Below are 12,634 nucleotides of genomic sequence, written 5' to 3' on the forward strand. Positions count from 1 at the left end.
CACACACACATTTGAGTCCCTTTGATTTTGTTACACAAGAGATGATGAAATCCCACCCCCTCGTTTTCTGGATAGGGTAACTGGGTGCCAGAGATGGGAGAACGTTACCCCAAATTCCCTAGGGCAGCAAGTGATAGAGGGAGGATTCTAGACTCCAGTGCTGGTGCTCCAAACAGTTATGCCTCACACACTTAGGCTCCACCCTCGGGTCTGGACCCCAGTCTGGCAACTCTTGTGTTCACCTTCCCTTCTCTTTTTTGTCAGTGGGGACCTGCAGCTCTCCGGAAGTGCCCACTGCACCTTCAGCACTGCCCAGAAAGCCGTTGGGAAGGACAACTTCACAGCCATCCCCGAGGGCACCAATGGGGTGGAGGAGCGCATGTCGGTCATCTGGGACAAGGCCGTGGTAAGAATAAAGGTTGTGGAGCGGTGCCAGGGCTAGGCCACAGCCTCCTGTCTCTGCTCCTTCATGCCCTCAGGGGGCTGTGTGGGGTTCAGATGGGTCCTTAGAGCTGCAGATATGCCTCTGGAAGCGTGTGACTCCCATGTTTGAGGAATGGAATGTCTAGACTCTGGAGGTCTCCAAATTTATATATACTTTTTTGATCCCTAAAAATATACTTTTTTGTCGTCATTTTTGGGCCACACCCAGTGGTGCTCAGGGCTTCCTCCTGGCTCAGGAATCACTCCTGAAGGGCTTGGGGAACCATATGAGTGCCAGGGAGCTGGCCAAGTGCAGGGCAAGTGCTGTACTATTGTACTATTGCTCCGGCCCCATAAATACACCTTCTTCATGTGAACAGAAAGACCCCCAGCTGCAGCGAGGGCACCTGCCACCACCCTGGTTGTTGCTGCCTTCCCCCATGGCTGGCATGGCCACATTGCTTCTAACTGATCAAGGTTCTGTGGTTTGCAGTACTGGCAGTGATGGAGGCTTCTGGGCAGATGATTACATCATCGTGCCCCCTCAGTACCCCACTCCTCCTCCCACACCACCAAACTCAGCTGAATGAATCAGTTCTCTCATTGCACTACCTTTGGCTCTTTCTTGCTGCCTTGATGGGCACCTGTAAGCCCCACGTAGGAGGGCGGTTATTCTGTAGCTTTCTCTTTCCTACTGAAAGAAATGGACGGCATTGCCCACTTTGGGTATGATTATCTCGAGCAGTGTTTCTCAACTGGGGGCCCTATAGCTCCCAATGGGCACTCGGGATATTCCAAGGGGGACACAAGTGAAAATAAAATGTATGGCGGGGGGTGGTGGGACGGAGCATGGCATGATATGAGGGCAGCAATGAGTAGGACTGGGGTACCTTCTGGAGTTGTTAAGGACTAGGAACCAGGTATACAGGTTTTCCCATCTATACTTAAGATAATCTGTAAAATTGTGGTGAACTGAGACACTGGGAGAGTTCTATGTCTTCTTCAGAGAGGGTTTAGTAGATGCGTTGAAAGCTGAGCTGAGGGTCTTGCCTGAGCCCAGCATGCCCCTCTCAAGGCTGCCTCTCCCTGGGGTACTCAGACCCTGCGCAGGTGGTTGTAAAACAGCGTCTTCATTTTCCTTTTAATGTCACTGAGGTTGACAAAGAAATAGCCATGCTAATGAATACTCTCCAAAAGATCTTAGTAAAATTAGGAATTGTTGCATTATTAAGTAACGAATGCCCCTGGGTTTTATTTGCAAAACACTCATTTTAGAAGTAGGTAGAATAATCTTGGGACCTGGGGACCGGTCCCTGCATATGGACTAGTGTCTTATTTATACTGCATGGTGTAATAGAAACTATTAAGTTTCCTTTTTTTTTTTCTTGGCTTCCAGGAAGTTCCAAGCTAGATTTTTTTTAATTTTTTGCTTTTTGACTCACACCCAGTAATGCTCAGGGGTTGCTCCTGGCTCTGCACTCAGGAATTACTCCTGGCAGTGTTCGGGGGACTGTATGGGATGCCGGGGATCGAATGCAGGCTGGCTGCTTGCAAGGCATACACCCTTACCCGCTGTATTATCATTCTGGTTCCCAAGCTAGATATTTTAAACCAATTTTTTAAAATTAATTTTTGGTTTTAGACACACTCAACAGTGCTCAAGGCTTACTCTGGGCTCTGCATCCAGGAATCACTCCTGATAGTGCTCAGAGGAACATATTGGGATCAGATTGGGTGAGGCACATGCAAGGCAAGGGCCTTACCCACTGTATTAACTCTCCGGCCCTTAAACTAGATTCTTCTTTCCTTAACCAGGATTTTTGTTTTGAAGCTAGGAAACTATAATTATCTGTGTCTCTACTCATATGTAGTTAATTTGATTTTGCCTCATTCTAAGCATTATTTCATATTTATAAATAGAGATGCTTTATCTTGACATCATATAAATCGTTAAAATGTACATATGTCTTCTCACACCATAACTTGGAGACCACAGAAAAAGCAAACTTGCTACAGAAAACAAAACAAAACAAAAAATCAAACCTAGTCTCACAATTCGGGGATAGCCATTATTGTCCACTGATGAGTTTCTTCTGTATTTATTCTGTGTTCATGTAGCACCTGGGAATGGGCTCACCCTTGGGTTTGCTAAGAGCCCTTGGTAATCCTTTATGGAAATAGAATGGATAAATAAGTAAATATGTGCATATATTTTGAGGAAGAAAAATGATCCAAGACAGTGACTGATGTCTGAAGGTGTGTGTAGAACTACTTTGCCTGCCAGCTGGACAGATTGTCAAGTTTTGGGTTGCAGTTATGTCTGTCCTAGAATTGCACCTTGTGAGGCCCTTGAGAAGCCCCCACATTCATTATTTCCTTCCTTCCTTCCTCCCTCCCTCCCTCCCTCCCTCCCTCCCCCCTTCCCTCCTTCCCCCCTCTCTCCCTCCCTCCCTCCCTCCCACCTTCCCTCCCTCCTTCTCTCCCTCCCTCCCTCCCTCCCTCCCTCCCTCCCTCCCTCCCTCCCTCCCTCCCTTCCTTCCTTCCTTCCTTCCCACCTTTAACAGGCTACAGGAAAAATGGATGAAAACCAGTTTGTGGCTGTGACTAGCACAAATGCTGCCAAGATCTTCAACTTATATCCCCGCAAGGGAAGAATATCAGTTGGTTCCGACAGTGACCTAGTGATCTGGGATCCGGATGCTGTGAAGATCGTCTCTGCCAAGAACCACCAGTCGGTAGGTGGAGCTGCTGGGAGGGACACAGAATTGACAATGCCCCTCTGGAACGGAACCAATTCACTGAGGGTGGCTGTGAATGTGCACGCATGTGTGTGCATGTGCGTATGTACACACGTGTTCCACATTGACAGCCTTCATGTGTCACAATTACCACTCCCCCCACCCCCCGCACACACATATAGACCTAGTTTTTGGTGACTTAAACCTTAGCAGTATCATTCCTGCTTTCCAAGCTGAATCAGCTGAAGGTCTTCCCATCCTAGTGTCCTGGGCAGGAAGGCATCCTGGCTCCATCTGGCCACTCATTGTTATGATTGCTGGGCCAACACTGGGACTTGGTGAGTGTCTGAGGCCCAGAAAGCTTTCCCAGGATGACTCCCCTCTCCCGCTGCCTTGCCTAAGCTAGACCTGTGGCCTTGTCTCTCAGGGCAAGAACAGTGTTACCTTGGGCCTAGAAGGAGCAAGAAAGGGTCACACCTCCTGAACTCCTCATGAGGAGTGTCACGTGGGAGATGGTATTTGAAGACCCAGATTGAAGCCCTAACACCCGGAGCTACTTGCTTAGAAAAATTGTTGATATTGTCAAACACTTCTATTTGGCAATGAGATTTTACCCTATTGATTTTCCGTAATAGCCTACAGGCAGATATAATTATTGCCCCCATTATTTAGATAAGGGTACAGGGGTTGGCCGGGGGTGGGGTGGGTTAGCGGGTAAAGGAATTCACTCCTTTGGGCGGCAAGTTCAGAGTGAAGCCAGAAGGACAGCCCGGGCAAGCTGACTCCAGATGCCTGCAATTCCTCTGCCTCACACTTAGTGGACAGTGAAATCCCGCTGTGGGTGCAGTGGGCTTAAGCATTCTTTCACATCACGGTAGTTGAGTTCTCTTCAGTGCTAACCCATGTAAAACTAGGGTCTCACCCAGCTTCCCCTTGAGTCCCGAGCACCTCCCTGAGGACCTCAGTAGAGGGTGATGCTTTATTTGGCTTTGTTTTGTTTTGGGGGGGCCACACCCAGCAGTGCCCAGAGGTTATTCCTGACTGCACTGGGGAACCACTCCTGGTGTTGCTCAGGGCACCATATGGGATGCAGGGATCAAAGCCAGGTTGGCCGCATGCAAGACAGGTGCCTTACCGGGTGTACTACTGCCCTGACTATGCTTCCTGATGGTGGGAGGTGCAATCCGCTCATCTAGAGTCAGTCCCCATGCACCTCTTCCATGGACCGTGTGCAGACGAGTGGAAGCTATCTCTGCTCTGCTGATGGGTTGGTTCTAGTGCCCCTGGAGCAGGGTCTCCAGCAGAGAAGTGAGTGGCTCTTTCCCCGCTGCCTGTGCTGGCACCCATGGCTTTGGCCTCACCCCTGTGTCCAGGCTGCAGAGTACAACATCTTCGAGGGCATGGAGCTGCGCGGGGCACCTCTGGTGGTCATCTGCCAGGGCAAGATCATGCTGGAAGACGGCAACCTGCACGTGACCCAGGGGGGCGGCCGCTTCCTCCCCTGCAGCCCCTTCTCGGACTATGTCTACAAGCGCATCAAGGCCCGGAGGAGGGTGAGTAGTGGATGGTGGGAAGGTGGGGGCAGGGGGTGGAGGCTCTGCACCCCACTTTGGCACAGGGATGGTAACAAGAAGCTTTGGCACTTCCCGTCTCTTTACTCATGATGAGTAAAGTTGGTAGTTTGGAGAACTAGGTTCTGCTTCAGCTGTAGAGAAGGTGCTTAAAACACAAACCTCCCTCCTGTTGATTCTTCATTTGCATCCATGTGATCAAAATCTTGCCCCCTCCCCAAGTGTTAAGTGAGCTGGAGTTTAGTGGTCAGGGTGGGGAGGGGACAGATGCAGTCTCTGACCCCCTGAGTCACAAGTAGCAGCTGAAATGAGCCATGCCCTACTAGGGCTGAGGCCTTGCCCCAAGTCTCTGCCTCACGGAGATCTGTGGACCCCCAAAGGCCTGCAGGAGGCAATGGGCAGTGGTGTGTGCACTGCACCATTGTCAGGCGTAGCCCTGCAGTTTGTCTACGAGACCAGGAACCCTTGGTGAGGTGGGAGTTGGGGGAACATGACCCCGGGTCTGGCAGAGAGCATGCATAGAGGGAGGGGGAAGGTCCCCGGCCATGTTCATGGTCACGTCTGAGGTCAGGGGGCAGCACAGAGGATGCCCATGTACAGGCTGACAGCTGGTGTATGCGCTGAGTGCAGGGGAACTTCGCCTGCGGCTTCTCAACGCGTGCCCTGAGCCCCAGCCCTTCCCACTGGCCTGCAGCTCTTCCTTTCTGTCTTTGGGCAGAGCTGGAGGAGGGGGACACACCCAGCAGTGCTTACTCCTGGCTCTGTGCTCAGGGATCACTTCTGGTGGGTTGGGGGTATCATATGGGTGCCAGGATTAAAGTCACGCCTGCTGCTTACTAGGTAGCTGCCCTCCCCACTGTGCTCTCTCTGACCCGGGTCTTCCATCCTGTGTTGCTCTGTCGGGTCCCGTTGTTGAGAACCTGCTGTAACATGCCCTGGGAACCAGCCGTCCACACTGTCCCGGGTGCCAGCACTCCACACTGCTCCACTGTCCTGGGAATCAGCTGTCCACGCTGTCTACACTGCCCGGGGAACCAGCCATCCACACTATGCACACTGTCCCAGGATCCAGCCATCCACACTGCCCCAGAAACCAACTGTCCACCCTGTCCCACTGTCCCGGAAACCAGCCATCCACATTGCCCCGGGATCCAGCCGTCCACACTGGGTACACCACCCCAGGAACCAGCCATCCATGCTACCCTGGGAAACAACCATCCACCCTGTCCCGCTGCCCCTGCCCTCAGCTCCAGCTAAGCTGCTTCAGATGAAAGCCACTTTGGAGAGACCTTTGTCAACCACTTCTCTTGTCACATCATCAAACCACTACCTTTTGCTCGTTATTATTATTATTATTATTATTATTATTATTATTATTATTGTGGTTTGGAGGCCACAGCCAGTGGTACCTGGGGCTTACTCCTGGCTCTGCCCTCAGGGATCACTTCTTGGCAGGGCTCTTGTGCCCATATGGGATGCCGAGGATCGAACCCAGCCCTGGTGCCCATAAGGCAAATGCCTACTCACTATATTAGCTCTTGACCCCACCTTTTGGTTTATTTTATACTTTTCTTAAAATCATTCTAGCTCTCATCACTATCTTACTTAGCATGTTCTGGCTCCCACTATCGGCCCAGAACTCACTGATACATTATGTGATGTGTCAGACAAAACTTCTCCTCTATTTCCTTTTTGCGGGTGAGGAGAACTCCCTAGTGCTAGGGGCGGGGAGCTCAGGGCCAGTCCCGGCTATGCTTGTGCTCCCCCTCAGCGGGTGGGGACCCACCAAGGCTCCACAGGTGTTTGCTCTGGGTTCCTGTGGTGTGGGGCTCCATCCCTGGTCCTCCCTTAGCCTGTGCGCTCCCTCCTCCACCTCTCCCCTTCCTGGACAAGCACCAGCAGTGGCTCTTTCTCTCCCGCAGACGGCCGACCTGCACGCTGTCCCCAGGGGCATGTATGATGGGCCGGTGTTTGACCTGACCACCACACCAAAGGGGGGCACCCCCGCAGGCTCCACTCGGGGCTCCCCTACTCGGCCAAACCCACCCGTGAGAAACCTCCATCAGTCGGGATTCAGCCTGTCAGGTGAGTCTTGAGGAAGGGAGACCGGAGGTGGACGATGAGCAGAGGAGCCCAGAGTTCCCAAGGCGGGGGGGAGGGGGGGGCTCAGCCCCAGTGCCTGCTGCGGAGACGACAGAGCCAGAGGGGCTGCTGCACCCAGCAGGGCCTGTTGAGAAAGTCAGATGGAGCTCCACAAGGGGAGGTGATAAACCATTCTGCTTGGAGGCCAGACCTGAGGCCAGACCCCGTGCTTTCTGACTGAATGAGCTGGGCTTCTGCCCTGAACAGTGCCCAGTCCAGCTGTGCCAAGCACTGAGCTTATCTGTCCAGGTCAAAAGATAACTTGATTATTATTATTGCCGTTGCTATTATTTGCAAAGAGCAGTAGCTTCAGCTGTCCTGGGAATTATTATTATTAATATTTTATTTTATTTTATTGCTCTTTTGGATCACACCCAGTGATGCAGCGGGGTTACTTCTGATTCATGCACTCAGAAATTACTCCTGGCGGTGCTCTGGGGACCATATGGGATGCTGGGAATTGAACCCAGGTCAGCCGCATGCAAGGCCAACACCCTACCCGCTGTGCTACTGCTCCAGCCCCTGTCATGGAAATTATTATTATTATTTATAAAGTGCAATAGCTTCTAGAGTAGGATTTTAAATAAGTTCCTCTCATTAATAAAATGATAGTTAAAATGCTGACAGTAGCTACCAATATTTAGTGTTATTATGAATTAGCCGTGATCTTATCTTTGAGATTCCTACCATCTTATTATTACTATCTTATTACTGCTATCTCATTCTTTAGAATTACTTTAAGATTCTACTATCTGATATTAGTAGAAAATTCTTGTTCCGTTGCTCTATAACCAGCAGTTGTAAAATGGGGGGGGGGGGGGAAGCAGATATGGATTTGCATTTGTCTAGTTAATATTTTACACTGTGAGGGAAGCCCAGTAAAAAGAGAAAGTAATTTCAAAAAAAGAAGAGAAAGTGATATGAATAATAGGGAAGTATCCATGTGTGAGGGAGGAGATGAGGGACGGAAGACATTGGAAAAGAGAAAGGGGAGCAGGGGTGAGGGAGGGGGGCGCAAAAGATAAGGTGAAACATTTTGAGGGGAGGGTTTGAGTGGCACACCCAGTTGATGCTCAGGGGTTATTCGTGACTCTGTACTCAGGAATCACTCCTGGTGGTGCTCTGGGGACCATGTGGGATGCCGGGGATCAAATCTGGGTGGGCCGTGTGCAAGGCAAACACCCTACTGCCATACTATTACTTTGGCCCTTAGGGTGTAACATGTGGGGCTGACATTGCTAGGGGTCACGGCATGTGATTTGCAAGAAATATTTGTCATTAGCCCCATGGGCCAGCCACTGGCTAGTGCGACATTTAGCTTGGAGCTGTTCCTTTCTGATGAGGGAGCAGAATTTGTGTTTGTGACCATGGAGAGGGGAGGGTCCCTGTTTGCTTTGTAGGGGAGACATTTCTTGGGCAAGTCACCAACACTTCTCACAGACTCAGTCATCCCCTGTAAAATGGGATGAATCCAAGTGCTTCTCCAAGAGGAATGAGGGCATGAAAGGAAGGAACCCAGAAGCAGGTGAAACTTGTTCCCTACGATTAAACAGTATTTCATTTTATTTTATTTTATTTTATTTTTCATTAGTGAGACATATGAGGTACAGTTGTAGACTTACAAATTTTTGTGCTTGGGTTTCTTATTGGCTCTTTTTACTGCATTTCTATGGTTCTCAGGACTCAAATAGACCAGAAGTTTCTGGGGAGATGAGACTAAGAAATTACCCAATATCTTACATTGAAAACTAATTGATTTTCTCTCTTGTCCCTCGCCCCGTTTCCTGTTTCTTCCTGGGGATGAACGCATTACAGGCACCCAAGTGGATGAAGGGGTCCGTTCTGCCAGCAAGCGCATCGTGGCGCCCCCTGGCGGCCGCTCCAATATCACGTCCCTGAGTTAAGCCGCCTCTCCCCAGAGAGAGGGGCAGAAGCAAGAAGAGATTGTTTTGAAGCCAAAATGGTACACCGATATTTAAGAAGGAAAGCGAATCCAAACCGTTTCGATGGATAGAATCAATAAGCCTCAAGCCTTATGTTTCTCCAATGTTAACGCTCGCTTGCCTAGCTTTACGAATATTGCTTTGTTTTCTGTTTATGCATAGCCTCGATCTGTTTGCACCTCCCCTCCCCCCCATTTACATGCATGCAATCAGGCCACTAAGGTCAAGTGTGCTATATAGTGTTTGAGAGCGTGTGTAGTGTTGCATCTTACGACAAAGGGACAGACAAAGCTGGGATGTCAGGAAAATGAACAAAAGGGAGAGTTCTTTGGGGTCTGTGGGCGGAGGGCTGGGTCAGGTGAGCCGGGGAGGGGGTTGGTCGGGAAGCATAGGTCTTGTGTATTGTGCTGTGGAAGCGTGTTGATCTCCGTGGCCTCTTGGCCACTTGCAGCAGCTTCACGTCATCACCATCCCCCCACCCCCTCACGGTTCTGCCGAGAAGGTGGGCGCCGTGGGCCACAGACTCTGTCACATCTCCTCTTTGTAGGTTTTATTCCTCCGAACATGTGTGAACTCATCAACAGCCAGCCATCACTTCCACCTGCTTGACCGTGCCAGTGTTGGCGCGAGCCTCTCTCTCGAGTTGCTTTCCATCCTTTCCTGGGTCGGGAGGGGAGATGGGGGAAGGCAAGGCTCCTTCTCCTGCTCTTACCGACCTGCCTCTTTGGTGCTTCTAAAAGGCCACCCCTGGGAGCCGAGCAGGCCCCGGTGTGGGGCAGCCACACCCCAGGCATTGGGGATCCCTCCTGGCTCACTCCCCCTCTGTGAACACAGAGAGGGGCAAGTCTCTGCCCACCCCTTCCCTGCACCTCCATTCCCAGGGGGAGGGAAGCTGGGCTTCTCTGGGCTAGGATATGTTTCAATCTCTGGAACTCTTGAAATCCAGACACAGCCCTGGGGGACTAGAATCTTCCTTTGGAAAAGTACTTGTATTAGATGTTCCCTCTTCCGGCCACTGGTAGGTAATCTCAGCTCTCATGCTTAATGCTCAACAAGAATTAAGCGGGGGCTTGGGAAAGGCAGTCATGAGCAGAGGGCAGGGGGCTGGAGAAACAGTGCAGCGGGTTGGGCGTTTGCTTTGCACGCGGCCGACCCAGGTTTGATTCCCAGCATCCCATATGGTCCCCCAAGCACTGTCAGTCAGAAGTAACCCCTGAGCATCACCAGGTGTGACCCAAAAAGAAAAAAAAAACAGCAGAGAGCATCAGGGCTGGAGAGGTAGTACAGCAGGCATGGTGTTTGCCTTGCCTACCACTGACCCATGTTCCATCCCTGACCCCCCTAATGGTCCCCCGAAAACAAACAAAACACAGATGAGCAGAGGGAGCCAGCTGTGGGGCCCTGGTTCTGTTTTTTACCGAAACCAGCAGTCTCCCCTTCATCAGCACAGCCTGCGGGGAACATGTGGGTTGGGCCTGCAAGACCCCAAGGTCAGTCACCGTGACACACAGCTTGTTGTCATGGCCTGGAAGGGACCTTAGCCTGGGACTTGGGCATCTGTTTGTGAGCTGGATGTGTGCTCTTCTCCCAGGCCTCCTCCAGAAACTCATTCTGGAACCAGTTCTGTGAACCAGATAAGGCCCCGTATGCAGGGACAATGTATTCAGCCTGGGAGCCCCAGATCAGCCTCCCGCGCTCTGGGAGATACTGGTAGAAGCCCTGATTGTGAGCACTAAGTACTTTGAAGGCAAGAGCAGGCCTCGGACTCTTTTTAAGTGCTTAGGAGAAACCACTGTCTCTGACTGCAGGTTTTACTAAGTTGAAGACCAGAGAAAAGAGAACATGTGACTAAAGAGGAATCTTGGAGGATTTCCCCCACCCGAACTCATTTCTGTTGTAACAAAACAAACACAAAAAAAGATTTCTCCTCAAAGTAGGGAAGCATTCTGTTTTTAGGGCTTTTTTCCATGGTGCTTTTATATTTTAAGGGGAGCTTCAAGGGAAGGGTGCAGCTCTTGATTTATAACTCAAAACTCGGAGTGTCTGGGTCACGGTTTTTGCAGGCAGAGGGAACTTGGAGACACTGAGCCTCCGCTTCATTAGGTAGACAGGGACATGTTGCAGTACTGGCCACAACCACCAGATGGAGAAAGAGACACGAAAATAAACCCGATCAAAGCATCTGGTGCAGAGCTGGGGCTGTTCCCCAGCCCCTGTGATCAACTCATCCCCTCCCTGATACGAAATGGGACTTTCACAGCAGAGGTCATTGCACTTGGGAATTCTGAGTAAGCACTACAGCCAGAACATCATACTTGGCACCTGCTCTCCTTGCTTCAGGGCCGGCTTCTGTATGCCTTCTCCCTGGGTACCACAGATATTCCTGAGGATGCCAAGGAAACCACCACTGCTTTCTCTGTTTCCACCCTGGCTGTTAAGTGTTTATTTTGATTTTTTCCTGTCCCATATATCGAAGAGCCCTAGGCAGAGGCTTTAGGAAGAGAGCGTGACAGGGAGGCACGTCCTCTTGCTCCAAACTGAGGGGGACACAGTCCAGCTCCTCCACCCTCCCACCCTCAAGTCTCTCTTCTGCTGCCTCAGCTCATGGCAGCCTGGGCCCTCTTGAAGGATGCCCACCCAACCTCAGCTTCTCACAGGCTCTGAACCCTGACGCCGTCAGCTGGCTCCTCTGAGGGCCGTGGTCTTGGGTAGCTGAGAAGTTCTTGGTGATGCTGTTAAATCAGCCACCATAACAAAGATGTTTCTTATAATTTGGGGGTTATTTTTAAATGGCAGGGTTTTTTGTAGTTATCTTAGAAAAAGGGGTTTTCTTCCAGGTCAATTACCCTTAGGTCCTTTTCTTCATGGCTTCACCTGGAGGGTCAAGCTCTGCCTCCAGGGTCTCACTCTAAGGCTGGACTCTTGCCTACAGTCTGGGCCACCCCCAGCTTTGGGCCCTGTCACAAGCACCAGCCCCCCGCGCCCCAGGCCTTCTCCTGGAAATCCTTCCCCTCGAGTCCCCCTCCCCCCCATCGATTCCTGGGCTGTCACAGGCAGCCAGCACCCGGTATAAGTTCCCTCTTTGGAAAGTGGTGTGTGGGTGTTCAGTTCCGTGTTTGGTGAGTGTGGACACACGCTGACACTCCTGTGATCTGTGGTAGCTGTGAAGCGGCTGCGGGACATGGCGAGCTGTTCGGTTTGAACCGTGAAAAAACTGTGTTTTGAGTTTAGCTGAGATAAAAAAAAAAGGAAAAAAAAAAGTTCACCCAGTGACTGTTACTGTAAACCTGGTTATTAAAATGACTAAAATGACCGACTGAGGAGCCTTCTTCTGCGCCTGCATATCATGTCACCCCATGCTGAAACTGCGCTATCGAAATAATGGGGTGGTTGGGGCTGGAGTGATAGCACAGCGGGTAGGGTGTTTGCCTTGCACGCAGCCGACCCGGGTTCCATTCCCAGCATCCCATATGGTCCCCTGAGCACCGCCAGGAGTAACTCCTGAGTGCAGAGCCAGGAGTAACCCCTGAACATTGCCAGGTGTGACCCAAAAGGAAAAAACAAAAAAATAATGGGATGGTAAAAGGTCCTGATGTGATGAGAATAGAGTTTCTTGGGAAGATATGGGAGGCATAGAGGGTGCTGTCACTGAGGCGGAGTTTTTATTCTGGCCTCCATGGTTGAGGAAGCTATGAAAATTTGGGGAATGCTAAAGTTTTGCATGTTTTTTCAATCAGTGTTTATAGTTGCATAAAAGGCATCGCTGCTTGGGAACAACCCCAAAGTTTTAGTTTTGTTTGTGGTCATTGTACATCTC

At 50.8% G+C, this 12,634-nt stretch overlaps 1 protein-coding gene across 1 annotated transcript in view; it reads left to right on the forward strand.

Moving 5' to 3' along the window:
• DPYSL3 (dihydropyrimidinase like 3) overlaps positions 1-8,941 on the forward strand; it is a 66,352-nt gene extending 57,411 nt beyond the window's left edge. The window contains exons 10-14 of the mRNA XM_056124421.1: positions 265-406; positions 2,988-3,158; positions 4,535-4,714; positions 6,655-6,817; positions 8,690-8,941. Of these exons, the coding sequence (XP_055980396.1) occupies positions 265-406; positions 2,988-3,158; positions 4,535-4,714; positions 6,655-6,817; positions 8,690-8,778 (745 nt within the window). The 3' untranslated portion in view covers positions 8,779-8,941. The remainder of the gene's footprint in view (positions 1-264; positions 407-2,987; positions 3,159-4,534; positions 4,715-6,654; positions 6,818-8,689) is intronic.
• Positions 8,942-12,634: the final 3,693 nt, after the last annotated feature.

The sequence above is a fragment of the Sorex fumeus genome, unplaced genomic scaffold (genome assembly GCF_029834395.1).
Source record: "Sorex fumeus unplaced genomic scaffold, SorFum_2.1 ptg000051l, whole genome shotgun sequence".
Classification (NCBI taxonomy): Eukaryota; Metazoa; Chordata; class Mammalia; order Eulipotyphla; family Soricidae; genus Sorex; species Sorex fumeus.